Source organism: Mercurialis annua, linkage group LG2, assembly GCF_937616625.2.
Source record: "Mercurialis annua linkage group LG2, ddMerAnnu1.2, whole genome shotgun sequence".
Classification (NCBI taxonomy): domain Eukaryota; kingdom Viridiplantae; phylum Streptophyta; class Magnoliopsida; order Malpighiales; family Euphorbiaceae; genus Mercurialis; species Mercurialis annua.
The window spans coordinates 43,070,515-43,085,394 of record NC_065571.1 but is presented as its reverse complement, the minus strand read 5'-3'; the positions used below and the strand labels follow the sequence as shown (position 1 = coordinate 43,085,394).

General features: G+C 30.9%; 1 protein-coding gene across 1 annotated transcript; it reads left to right on the top strand.

The window, feature by feature from the left end:
• Nucleotides 1-6,774: 6,774 nt before the first annotated feature.
• On the top strand, nt 6,775-12,197 carry LOC126670412 (putative protease Do-like 14). Its single transcript, XM_050364126.2, has 9 exons — nt 6,775-6,953; nt 7,030-7,160; nt 7,246-7,544; nt 7,675-7,735; nt 8,368-8,498; nt 8,944-9,064; nt 9,547-9,639; nt 11,117-11,238; nt 11,932-12,197. Exons 3-9 carry the CDS (start codon nt 7,522-7,524, stop codon nt 11,978-11,980), a joined length of 600 nt encoding a protein of 199 aa, XP_050220083.1. The 5' UTR covers nt 6,775-6,953; nt 7,030-7,160; nt 7,246-7,521; the 3' UTR covers nt 11,981-12,197.
• The last annotated feature ends 2,683 nt before the right edge of the window (nt 12,198-14,880 follow it).

Sequence of the window (14,880 nt, the reverse complement as noted above, 5' to 3'; positions counted from 1 at the left end):
TGCTCCCTCCTGTTTACCCCCTGACTCTTTAACTCTTGGAGTAATGTCATGGTTAGACTTTCTCACATTCCTTCGAGCATCTTGTAACTCCTCATCATCTGTCATAATACTGACATTTACACAAACATTATCAAATGTTTGGTCATCTTCTTCTCCTGACTGCTCACCTCCCAACTGCTCACCTCCTAACTGCTCACCTCCTAACTGCTCAACCCCTACCTGCTCACGTGCTACTTCTTCAACCCTAGCTTGCTCAACTTCTTGAAGCCCTACTCCTTCAACCCTCTCAGCCTCTGCTACCACTGCCTCCTCAAACTCTATATCCTCAAACCCCATTTCTTCAATATCTACTTGTTCTAACCCAACCTCCTCAACACCCACATTCTGATCAAACTCTTCAACAACAACATTCTGATCTAACTCCTCAACAACAGGAAAATGTTCAAGATAAAAATTCAGCATATCACCATTTTTTATAGTTCCAACCCTATCAAACAAGCTTCTATCATTATATATGAACATAAACTCAGAAATGGCATTTTGCTCCTTGTAATACAGCCCACTAATTCTTGGATACCCTAAATTTGTAACATGTTTCATGACCACACTGTAACAAAAGCAATCGATTTCACACAGTTCATCAACCAATGTGTGTTTTCCATTTTTATACTTATTGTTGCTAAATGTACCACCGTGGTGAATAACAATACCAACACATTTGTTAGACATATTCCTGAAAGAAAAAAAAATCCCAATTAGGGAAACATTTTTACTGCATAAAATTAAAAACCACACCATATTTGTACAATTCACACAATCAGGAGGTTTTTTTTTATTACAATACAAGGGTATAATATAGGTCAAAACTACCAAAGAGTTCCAGTTAGGGCAGCATGTTTTTTTACCAGTCTGGTACATTTGGGCAAAAAGTAAATACAGAACGACAAGAGAAACATCATTTATCAGTTCAAACCAACCACTGTTAAAACCCTAGCTTTTAATTAAGTTTGACAGCATATAATAAATGAAAAACGACAACACAACCAGACTTAAACAGTTCAAACCAACAACAACAAAAGTACAAAACCCTAATTTTTTATTCGACCTTTTGGGGACCACTTCGAATAAACAAACAAATTTCATACAAAATTCAAAAAAACCCTAATTTTTCCAATCAAGGTTTTGGGGACCACATCAAATAAACAAATAGTACATTAAAGTTTAAATATACTAACCTCTGAATCTTCGACAGCAAAACAGAATATGGTCCACTACCCAAGTTCTTCTTCGACAGCAACAAAGACGAATCTACTTTTAAAATAAAATAGGACAAAACTTCGCTTTTCACTCAATAGGATTCGTTTAGGGTTTCAATGTACTGGGAAGATAAAGATCATTGCCATTAATTTAGGGATCGTCAACTGAGATTGATTTAGGGTTTACAAATAGTGCGATTAATTTAGGTTTTCACTGGCTTCGATTAATTTAGGGTTTCAAGTCTGATAAAAAACGAAGGTATTAGGTTTTAAATGAGGAAAAACGATCGACTGCTAAAGTGGTAGAGGAAAATGATTCGTTTTGGGTTTAATTTAATTTTTTACTGATATGAGTAAAACGTCGCCGTTTTAATTTTTTGAGTTGTCATGAACAAAACGGCGCCGTTCGTTTCATCTACTCAGCATCCACGCGTTTATTATGAAAAGCACATGTGGAAGGTAGTGGATGGTGACTTGTCCACTACGTGGCTACTCAATCTCGGTTAACAGCGTTTGAAACGAACGCGCAGGCTTCCGTCCAAGTAAGGGCACAAAAACGACAAAATAGAAGTTCAAGGGACCCAAATACGTCAAATGGAAGTAAGAGGACCAAATGAAAAAAAGATGAAGAGTAGAGGGACCTGAGGATGGGTTTGGCCAAAAATAATTAAGGTTAACTATATGTTTTCTAATGGTTAATTAATAGTTAACTAATTCTGTATGATTTTTTTTATATAAAACATGAATATATATTGATAATTTTTTTTAATTACAGTTAATTAATATGTGACTAATAGTTAACTAACCGTTATTTTTATACGTATGATTATTTTTAAAATAATTGATATTTGATGTTCAATTGTTTTTTTGTTATATTTGAATAATTTTGAAAATAATTAGAGGGTAATTATATGTTTCCTAACGGTTAACTATTAATTAATTATACTTGTGTTGGTTATCTAAAACATAAATACATGATGTTAATTATCTTTTTTTATTAGTTAAAGTTAACTAACAAGTGACTACTGGTTAACTGACAGTTAACTAATTTGGTGTACTGTTAATTTTATGATATATTATTGTTAAATTTATCTAAAAATGATTTTATGATGTTAATAGTTTTTTTTATTAAATTTAATTTATTAATGGTTAACTACATGTAAACTGACAAGTATATCAGTTTTTTTTACAAATAAATGAATTTATATTGTGTATTCATATTTGTTGATTGTTTATGATGAGTTGATGAATTTTTCGTTTTGCTGGATTATTTTTATTTTTCAAGTGCTTGTTGTTTTTATTAATTGTTATATATTTATGCTTTGAGATTTTGTAGAAAATTTTGATTCTTGTAACCACTCCTTCCTTTTTTTATAGTTGACATTAATTCTCAAATATCATAAAGTTATTTGTGCAATTTAAAAATTTAAAAAATATGTCATCAACTTTTTTTTGGTTAACAGTAAAAATCTAATTAATTATAGTCATGTAGGGCATTTGTCAATTTTTCTCTTTAAACATGGACTAAATCCTTCTTAAGTTTCTTCTGAGACATCTGAAATCATCTTTTGCTTTGTTTATTTATTTCTTAATTTGTTTTTGACTAGTACTCGGATTGTTACTTATAAAACTTTGCTTGATTATATATGTTCTTTTTAGTTTGGCTTTTTGTATCTATGTGGATGGATGATTCGCAGGATGCGTAATTTTCTTGTTCAATTTGTTTTTGATTATGTTTGTTCAATTATATTTTTGGTATAATCGATCTACTTAATTAAATTGATTTACTCAAAAAGTTTCAATCAATTGTTGGAAAAAACCGCCGACTCCACTGGATTTTAAACATTTTAATAGTGAAGGTATTTTCTAGTATCTTCTTTGCAGATCTTAAAGTGATCAAATAAGTATTTATTCCTTTTCACTCTTTAGATAGTGTGGATCGGATCAATGCAAAATCGGAAAAAAGGTATTTTGTTTATTTCTTTTCTTTTTTGATTTTTGAATTGCTGTTTATAGTTTTTACATTTATCATTTTTTTTCTAATGCATTAATTCACATGGACAAGAACTTTAATTAACTGTTTATTTTCTTATGAAAAATGCCAAATTGAATCATATTTTAGTATCAAAATTTTATGAATATTACAGGAATCCAAAACTCTAGACTGAGAATCTCGCAACAATCTCTCTGATTTTGGAACCGTATTCTTCTCATTTTGAAAGTATACAAATTGAAATGAAAAAGGTTAAAATTCGAATTTGGGGAGATGAAATAATAAATCTCAATTTAAAAATCTAGGACCGTATTTCTCTAATTAATATGGGCTAAACCCGTAATCCCTCTAAAAAAATCTCACTTTAATTATATAAAAAAGCCATTTGTTATGTAATGTACAAAAAATTATTAATTTATTCATTACATGAGATCTATATGAGTAATTAAAAATGTATTATCTTGTAATTTTAATTAATTATTATGTTATCTCGGAATCGCGACCACTCAAAATTATTATTTAAACGATATTATTAAATAACTGAATATTAGTTAATGAAGTTTCAACCATGCATGATAGGCTAAAGCGAATTTATGAAAATCCAAACATCAATTGACCATAAAAATACTAGAAATAGTGCAAATATTCTAACTCATTTTACTTACAATGTCTAAACCAATGGTAAAGTCAATATACCATCTAAAATTGGCAATTCAAGAAATCTAAAATAAAGATCGTTTCGTGAGTGAAATAAATTTCTAGCTCTTCAACTCATCTTTTTAAGGCATTACTTGGAATAAAATCAACTTATCTAGCTAATAGTCACCTTAAGATAAGTATATATAGCAATTTAAAGCTCATAGCACAATAAATTTCAGATTATTGCAAAGGAGAGCTATTTGTGAAAGAATATTAAAAAATTATTATATGCTTAAAGCACTAAACAACAACCAAAACATCATTAATGAATACTCATCTTCAAAAAAAAGCAAAAATCTTCAACAAATTCGGAAAAATTATATACAGTATTCATAACAATGAAGCAAATCGTAAATTACATACCATTATGTAGCGGATGGAATCTAAAATCCAAATTAGATTCTTTTTTTCCACTTTCTACCGCTTCTTTTATGTGACCCTTGTGATCCACAATCTTCACAGTTTCATACTTTTTATTTGAAAATTAAGCAATTTAATATTTAACTTTCAATTCCGTCAACAATTAATTTAATTTGATAATTTGGTACTCAACTTTAAGTTTGATTTTTTTGTCATTTGGTTAAGTTAGAAATTTTTTGTTTGAGTTTGGTTTGGTTATCATGGGTTTGATTGAATGAGTGAGCGTTGTTATTGGCAGTGACGTAGATGCCAAATTGGCAAAAATCTAGTTCGATTTTAAGAATGGCTATAAAAGGTACCAAATACGCTAAAATTTGCTAATTCTGTCAATTTTAAAAGATTTGACTATAACTGACAAAAACCGCAAACGTTTGGTATTGTAATAGGATTAGCCATTAAAACTAAAATATTTATTGAAATAATCAAAACTCAATTAAACACGTCAAAATTTAATTAAATGCTTAGAAATTCAATCAAACCAATCACAATTTAAACCTAATTAAATCTAATTCACCCACCCGCTGCCACACACCCGCCGGATACCACCTCTACAACCTTGGAAAAAAAAAATTCTGACCAAAAATTAAACAAAAATTTAGGAAGAACAGCTTATGTTTTCCCATGGGAGAATAGCCGACTGTTCTTCCATGGAAGAGCCGCCGGAGAAGACCGTCGGAATTTTTTTTAACAGTTGGTAGAAGGCAGTGCAAAAAATATAGGGTCGTTTCGAAATAGACTCGGAGAAAAAAATCGGTGGCGCTTTATAAAATTTTAATTTTAATTTTAGTTGATTTAATTAGATTTAATTAGGTTTAATTGAACGATTAGTTTAATTGGATTTTGATGTGTTTAATTAGGTTTCGAAGTGTTTAATTGAGTTTGACCGTTTTAATAAATATTTTAATTTTAAATATCTTTTTATTTTATATATTTAAATGAAGAAATATGTGAAAATAATTAAACAAAATTATAAATATAAAATTGGTAAATATTTTAAATATTAAGGATGTTTTTGATTTTTTTAAAGGCCTACACAGAAAAAGCTATGGTGCGATGTGAACCAATTTAGACAATATCAGGGTGATAATTGAGCCAACTTCGAATTTAGAGACTTTTTTATTTTTTTAGTTTGACCTATGGGGTTAAAGTGAGCCTTCTTCCAATTATAAACAAATTAATAATCTTCTCAAAAAATATTTAAAAATTAATAAATTAGTGAAAAAGATTGAAAATTGGGATTATTTTCCAAATACCTGTTTTTGGCAAAGTATTTACACCATTTTGACCCATCTTTTCCTCTTATCCAATGCCACCTAATTCGCCAACTTATTTACCAAAATACCTATTATATAAAGAAGCCTTATCTCATTTTAGGTTAAACTTTTACATAGCCACCTTTTTTTCTCTCTCTTCTCTCTTAAAGTTCTCTCTTCTTTTCTTCTTTTTTTTTCATTTTATTTTCAGTTTATCTCCTCCGATTACTTTTCCGTTCGTATTTTCCGTTTGTCTTTCCGGTCGCGCTTCCGTTCGTCTACTTCCGACGGATATCTTGTCGTTTCCGATCGTTTTTCCGTTCGTTTTTCCGTTCGCGCTTGTCCGTTCGTCTCTTCCGTTCGCGCTATGGATTTCTCGACTCCTTTTTTAGATTTGTGTAACTTTTTAGGTTTTTTTGTAATAATTTAAATATTTTGTAAATAAATTATTGTAGATCTATTATTTTTTGTTTATAAAATTGTTCTATTATAAAGAAAAAAATTTTAGTTATGGTGCATTTGTAATAATTTTATAATATGTTTACGTTTTAGTGTATTTTTTGTGCATTTATAGTGTATTTTTGCCGTTTTTATTATATTTATGGTGCATTTACAGTGTTTTTGGTGTATTTGCAGTGTTTATGGTGTATTTGTAGTGTTTCATGGTATAAATCACAAAAAACACTACAAAATGCCATAAATACACTACTTATACATTATATATACACTAATCTTACACTATATAAACACCATAAATATATACACTACTGTTAAACTGTAAAAAATAAAATAAAAAATTACAAGAAAAAATCTATAAAAAAATAAGAATTAACACTATATAAATATATATAGACTATATATACACTAGTCTTACACTATATAGAAAAGCTGCCGGTCGGTTCGAACCGAACCGAAAAACTGAAAATCGAAATTAAAAACCGAAAAAGGTATTTTTGAAATTAAAAATTTAAAAAGTATTTTTCGTAAATAAAAAAATTTAAAAAAAAGTCAAAACTTGCAATATAAAGTTGTAAATAAAATGCCGAAACATGTATTTTGAGAAATTACCACTTAAAAATTTGTCGAGTCATTTTCTTGTTTTGAATTATTTGACATGCTATTACTATAAGTTTTAGGGCGCCAATTTGTGCTTTTTTGTTTCCTCATCTAATAAATGTTAGGGTTTATCTCATAAAGAACAGACCCAATTCGTAAAAGATTGCAGTTTAGTTGCTCTGATGACGAACTCCAATTCGGACTTCTTAAATATATATGTCAGTAGAATTGCTCTGAAGGTTGCTCCGGCCGTTGTCTGCATAGTATTCTGTTCAGGTAATTCTCGTTCATCACCATTTTTTTAGTTTAAATTCTTTCTTTTGATTTGTTCAATTTTTTATCACCTGTGTAGGTGACAAGGAGATCGCTTGGGGGTCCGGCTTTTTAATAGAATGCGATGCAGTTGATGGTAAATTTCAGACTACTGTTATAACATCCGCTACTTTTCTTAGGGTTGATGGTAACCTCATTGATGATTTAAAGGTATGTCACCAACTTATAATTCATCGGCTACTATTATATCGTAAAAGTATATGATATGCAACCGATTTAATGATGTAACTGGCAGGTTATTGTGGTTCTATCTGATGGTGAAGAATGAGACGCTGATGTTGAAGCATTTGATTTTCACTATAACCTTGCTGCTATCAAAGTTCATGTAGACCACTCGGTTGAAATTGCAAGGTTGAGGCATGTGGATGATTTTTTGATAATTGATCCCGGCAATTCTTCCACCCGCGAGGCAACAACATTGCAGCTGCCACGCCATTCTGATTTGTTTCAATTGTATCCTGGTACTAAAGTGATTGCAGTTGGCCGCTGTCATAATGAACCAAATGATCTTATGTCTGATCTTGGTGAATTCAGGTTACCTTACAAGTCATTAGCTTTTTGCTATTTATTTTAAATTATACAAACCAATATTTGGTGGTTGTTTTTATTTGAAGTTATCATATTGCTTTTTTTGAATGATTTTTTAATTGTTTTTCATTTTTAGTATTGAACAGTGCAGATTCGACTGTAAAGAGCTCATGAGGTCAACTTGCACAATACCAAAAGTAACGTATCTTCCTCAAACTTGCTACTTTTTATCTCCCCTGCAAAATCACCACTCTATTTCTGTAGTATAGTGATAGAAGTTGCAATTTGAAATATTTAATTTTTATCTCTTGCCATATTTATATCTTCCCCCTTCCATCCCCACCCAAAAGAAAAACACGACCCACACCCTACATGTTGCAGTTTAGTTAGAAAGGTTATGACTTAAGAATTAAGATCAACATATTATATATAAAAGACTACTATCAATCGATCATATTCCTCGTTAGTTCCTTTTGCATTTTTGTCTACCAACTCAAATCAATTGATAGTACATCAAAAGCTTACTAGTTAGTAGATCTTAAAACAATTAACCTAATAAAAGCGTAGGAATCAATAAGTTTTTGATTTAAAAGCTCCAAGTTACACTTACACCAAGCATCCTGTTAGGGACAACTTCTTTTCCAACATCATCTCTTATTTCTTTTTTGTACTATCTTAACTGCAATAATGTACTATTTTGTTTATTAAGTGTTTTCCTCACATTCTAGACTTTTAAATGTTGTAATGTATCTCATGCCATAACAATGTTATTCATATAGTGGTTAAATATATTGTGCTTCTGTTTTACTTCTTGTTTTTCATGTGACAGTGTGGCATTGGGGGACCACTAGTTAATCGCAGTGGCGAGGTGATTGGAATCAACTTTTTTTCTTCTGAATTTACTCCTTCTCTACCGATCAACATAGTTTCCAAATGGTGGGGCCATTATAAGAAATTTGGGTATGTTATTATTGTTTTTATATTAACATTTTGAACCTTGATGACTTAATTAAGATGTTGTTTTCTGTTTACAAAGTGGTATTTGTCAATGTGACCATAGATTGTGGAAAAATAACGATTCTTTTTACCTTGTCTTTTTTATTTGCAAATCCTAAACCTCCACTCATCTTATCAAGAGGCAAAAATGCATCGTTTTCTTCATTAGCTAATTTGAAGACCACTTTCAATTTTTGATAGGTACATATTTTTTGCAAGGAAGTTGTGACATAAACTTCTTAGTTTTTCTTTTTCGACGTTATCGTTCTTTGAATTTGTATTTCATATCTGATAGTCTGCTAGATTTCATCTTGGCCTTATTTTTTGCTATGATCAGCATATGTAGTGCAGCTAGTACACAACTTTATCACTAAAAATTGTTTGTTTATTAGCTAGATTTTTGATGCAGGGACTATCGGCGACCTTGGCTTGGACTGGAATTAAGAAATCTTTATAGTGCCACAATAGATATTTTGGAGAAGATTACCCGAAACTTCCCTGATATCAGAAAAGGCGTCATAATTGATGAGGTGTGTTTTGTTTCGTAGTTATTTCCTGATATATTTTGATTTTTTTTAGATGTAATTATGTAAATGTCAAGTTAATTATATGTAATTTGTACCCGGGCAATTGTTTATTTTTCAGCCTGAATAGGCTCTATAGAGTCTATACCATACAAATATTAGATTGAGTATACAAGGAGAACAAAGAGGATCCTTTGTTGTCCTTGTATATTTCTATTCTTATTATACTTTCTACTTGTTAAATAAGAAAAATCCGGTACTAAATGTGTTTGAAGAGTTGATCAAAATAGTAAGCTTATATTATAAATTCAGCAGAGCATTTAACCATCAACTTTTTGTTCTATTATGTGATATTATCTTTACAGCATGCAATTGTTTTCTTTTTTCATTCATGGTTTTCAAGCAATTGATTGGTGGACACAACTATGATTTTGTTTCATTTTTAATTGTCTATTTAAGAAAATTGATGCTGCTATTTATCATTTCAGGTTACTCAAGATTCTCCTGCGCATTCTGCTGGGGTTCATCCTGATGACATTATAGTTGAATGTGATGGGCAAATTGTTCAGAGTTCATTGCAGGTATGTTGCCTTACTATTCAAAGATCTTATTATGGCTTTTATTATTTTCTAGTGTTCTCAATATTCTCATTGGAATGGTATATGAGATGCTGGGGGAAAGCCTTAGGCCATATATCTTAGTTTGCATTTCATTTTCTTCTCTAGTTTTGGTGGAGGCTATAACCTACTACGTCACCCTGGATATATCTCTATCTATATATCTATTCTCAGATGCTTACGTACGTTACATATGGATTTTTAACACAAAAATGTAATACATACATATTGCAAGTATAATGTGAAGCTTCATTTTTTGATAAAGAATAAATATTAAATCTATGGTAATATCCTATAATTCAGCATTAGGATCTGTAGAGTTCATCAATTTATAAACTTAAAGATGTGAAATATATGAAACAAATCTATTAATTATAAGCTGCTTCTAGATGAGCAGTGTTAACAATAAAAGTTGAAGAATGATTATGTTGTATAATAATAGTTTTTTTTTGGATAATGTATATATCCTATCAAACATTTTCTAGTTGGAACTCAAAATATTGTATTATATTTTATGTGAATTCTTAATATTTATCATCTATTAATTTGCTTGAGAAAAAAATGAATCAAAGATATGCTTTTGCTTAGAAATGCATTTTGTTTCATGTTAACACTAGTTTCAAACTTCTTTTTCTATCAGAATTTTGCATGCAAGCAGATCGTAAAATTAACAGTTAGAGAGCTAGGATTTGTTTAGGTTTAGATCTTCTAAAATATTAGTCTTTATTTGAAATTTTAAATGTGAAATTATCTCGAATGAGTTTGCAAGCTGCATAGGATTAACTAGAAAAGCTTTTCAAATCAACTCATTATTGAGCGTGTGGAACTTGTGAGGCTATCTTACCAGAACTGAGTTGCCAGCTTATATGAATATTATGTGAAGTGTAATATTTGAACTTAGCTTACAACCGCTACTCTTAACTATTAAGCTAATTTAGATATGTATGATAGTTGTATTCTTGTTTTGATCTTCAATCAAATAATTTAACAAAATTTAATTATATAGTTTAAAATTATAGAAACATTAAATTTATGAATTAATGTGATACATCAAGAGATTTTGTTTATATAGTTATTAATTATTTATTGAAAATGGAATTTATATCATGTATAGAATAAATATGATAATAATCTGGAGTCATAGATGGTAGATTGATTTTTTTAATAATTAAATAGATATTTTGATCGAACTCAATTACTCTTGAATTTCATAAAAACTCAATAATTAGCATGAGTTCCAAATTTGAGCCTGATCGTTTGAAAGCTTGGCATCAAGCACATTTTTGGTTCAAGATCAAATGTAGAGTTTGCCAAAACTTGACACCAATGGGGAGTTGCTTACATTCATGTGAAATATCAAAACTGTGCAGTTTTGGTTCATTCACATGTTTCGACTTTGTATATAAAAATTTATTATTTGATCTTTTTTACTTTTGTACAGTTTTTTGATATAACTTGGGACAAGGTCGGGAAGATGGTGGAGTTGGTTGTGCTAAGAGGTGATGGTGCTCGTATGAAGTCATCTATCATGGTTGATATTATTAGTCCTTATCAGTTTAATAGGTAAAATCTCTTTCGGCTCTTGAATGTTATGTAAAACTATAGTGAAAAGAAGAAGGAAAATAATCTTTTAATTTTGGCATATTTAACATGAACTTTTCAATGTTTTGCAATTAAGACCACGTGTGTGTTTCCTTTGAAAAATAGTGTTATTATACATTCAAAATTGTGCCGTTAATGGTGCCGTTTTACATCTAAAATGGTGCCAGTGTCTTTAATTGCAAAATTTTAAAAGTTCATGTACTTTTTTACAAAATTAAAAGATTATGTTAAAACACGTGAAAATTGGTGATTTTTGGTGCATTTGAGCCTTTCAATTATAGCTAAGCACTCTATTTGAGTGAGTAGAACCTCAGTTACACACGGATTAAATTCATGTGCTATTCATTCAAATTGAGCATTTGACTTTAATCAAAATATATTTATCTAAACAAGGTTAAATTGACGACATTAAAAATTAGATTGTAATTGATAAACGTCGATGAAGTTTGAGTAAGAATTCACAGCTACTGTTTGCAGTCACCTTTTATAAGATGGCTAATGTTGATTAAGTTTGAATTCTGTCGAGAGTTATCAAATTTTACTTGTTTAAATGTCACGACTCAAAATTTGAGTAAGAATTCATGGGTGCCGTTTGCAGTCACCTATCATAAGATGTCTAATATCTGTGTTTGTGATTTTGTTTGAATTATGCAGTTGGCCGCTTGAAAGACCTCGTCGTGACTGGAGTAAAATGTTTAGCTAATATTGAAAATCACAAATCACAGGCAGATAATGATGATGGAGAAGATTTACTTCTGTTGCTGCTTCTGTTATTATTGTTATTATTTAGCTCGAGAGTTTAGATTGTATATGTAAATTAAATTAATGTAGGTGTTGATGAACTTTTGGGTCCAAATCAATTAATTATTTAAAATATGGAGAAAATTACATGTGTATGTAATTTTTGAAATTCATACTTAGTGGGTTGGAAATCTAGAATAATAATTTTTGAAATTCAAATTAGTGGGCTGAAAAATGAATTTCCAATAATTAACACTAACACTTAACACCTAATCCAGTGTAATTTTATCTTCGTTAAAAAAAATTATATTATGTGTATTCTTTTTTTTTTTTTAGAGTAAACGAGATACTAGCATTAATTCAAATCAGTAGCAATTACAAACGTAAAAGATTTAGGGTAGTTGCAAGACCACACCTGATGACCTGACAAAGAATGGGCAAATTGTGCTAAAGAGTGCGCCGCCTGGTTCGCAGACCGACTTACAAAAGTAAAAAATAAATTAGAGAATTGCTTTGTTAATACCATACAGTCTTCAATCAACACCTCCGCATCCACCAGACTAGGATTTCTAAGCTCTAAGATCACATTCATGGCATCAGATTCTATAATGACGTTATCCATACCTTTGATACAACTCAGGGCTTCTCTAATGTTCATAATTTCTGCATTTCTGGGAGAAACAGCACCATTAACGCACCTACTCCAAGCTTAAACTATGTCCTCATTGCTGTCTCTAATAACTCCCCCAAAGCCAATCTTGTTATCTCTGTAGAAGGTTGCAGCATCGACATTGACTTTAAGGTGCCCTCTCTTCGGCTTCAACGAGCTAAGCACGCCGTCGTCCTTGCTCACCGGGATTGATTTGAACTGAGAAGTGGCAAAATTCGCAGCTTCCCAAGCTGCAAGCATAGCTCCAGCTGCATTGACTATATTCTCATGGCATAATTTTATTGCGATTTAACCAGAGCTCCCAATAGACCATAGCTGCAACACAGGACTCCTTGCTCGTCAGCTGTCTCAGCCACCCTTTGCACCAACTACGGAAGGAACCAACCGAAGTAATCATCACCGGGATATTCAGCTGAATCCAACACTTCTCTGCAACAACACAAGAACTTAGTAGATGCAAATCATTCTCTATTAGATCGCTGCACACTCTACACGTTTGATTGATAAAGACGTGTTAGTAGCAAGCGCAGCCGCGGTGGGAAGGAAACCAGAACACACTCTCCACAAGAAGTTACGCACATGAAGCGGCACTCTAAGCTTCCAAATTCTCCCCCACACATTGCTTGGCTGCCATTGGATATTACCACGGATCCACCTATAGCAGCTTTTAACAGAGAATTTACCGTTTAGTTCGAGCGACCAACACCAACTGTCCATAACCTCTCGACTACTTAGGGGGACTTTTAAAATACTATTCACATCAGCCTCGTTGAAAACGTCCCTTAACAAATCAACATCCCACTCCTTAGAGTTAATAGTAAACAGGTTACAAACTTTTTCATCAGCAAGATAGGAAGGGGCAGGAGTAGTCACAATAGCTGGCAGGAGTAGTCATGTTTATTCTTTATTTTAATGTTTTTACTTTCTGTATTTCAAAATTAATGATTTTATTCTACTATAAACACATGCATTCCTGTCTTTTTTTCTTTTGGGCGTTTTACCCAAATAACCAACTTACCCTAATATATTATTTTTATACTGCCTATATTTTCACATATGAAAACTACCGTACACGTTTAAAATTATTACTTTTATACGTGTAATATATAAGTTACCCTAATAACACAAAAACTCACAAATTCATTATTTTCTCTCTCATTCAATTTTCTCTTCCTCTAAGCTTCTATTCTCTCTCAATTTCACAATCAACAGCTTTCGATCTCTCTCAAATTAACGATCAACAACTCCTCTTTTCCTTCAGCTCCCGTTCTCTCTCTTCCTTCACAAACGCTAAATTTCACGATCAACAGTTCTTCTTTTCCTTCAGCTCAAGTTACAGGTTTACTACTGTGTACAACAGATCGGAGCTTTCACATTCAATTTCACAAGAAATCTTCACCTGAAACATAACAATTAAGATATTACAAAATAAATTTTCTATCTTGTTGCTGAGTTTACTGATATTACAAATTCAGATTTTCTATCTTGTTGCTGAGTTTACTTTTAATAAATTTTGTAATGTTAATTGGATAATAAACAGAAAATATCATGCTATTTTCTGTTCCAATTAGTCAAAATAAATTATAAACTGGAAAATTATTGAATTTTATTTTAAATGTTGATTTTCATTCAGGAATGCACACCATTGCAACTTTTGTTCAGTATAATGGTTTTTGGAATGATAAGCCCCAATACACAAATTTTGCTGTTAAAGGACTTCTAATTCCAAGAGAATGTAGTATGTCTAATCTTGAACAATTACTGACAAAACAACTGCAAATAGATTTAGAAGAAATAAATGTGCAAATCAAGTTTCAGGTACTAAAAAATTAATAATAGTTTTAATACTAACTCATAAATATTTATGTTGATTTCCTGTTGATATAATGTTGATTTGTATAGTTTTTCTACAGAATACATTTATTTTTTTTCCTTATGTTGGTTTGTTGTTGATTTGTTGTTAATATTTTGTTGACATTATGTTGCTATGAGTTTGAAATGTTGTTCAATTTTATCGTATACAAATTAAAGAATATTATCCACCAATAATAATTCAAGATAATGATTCTTTGGATTTCTACTTTCAGATGAGAAGCAAAGTAACAGATCCAACTCAATTTCCAATTTGCATGGAAACTCACAAAAAAAGAGATATATCATTATATGTATCATCATCGGGATCAATGCAGCAA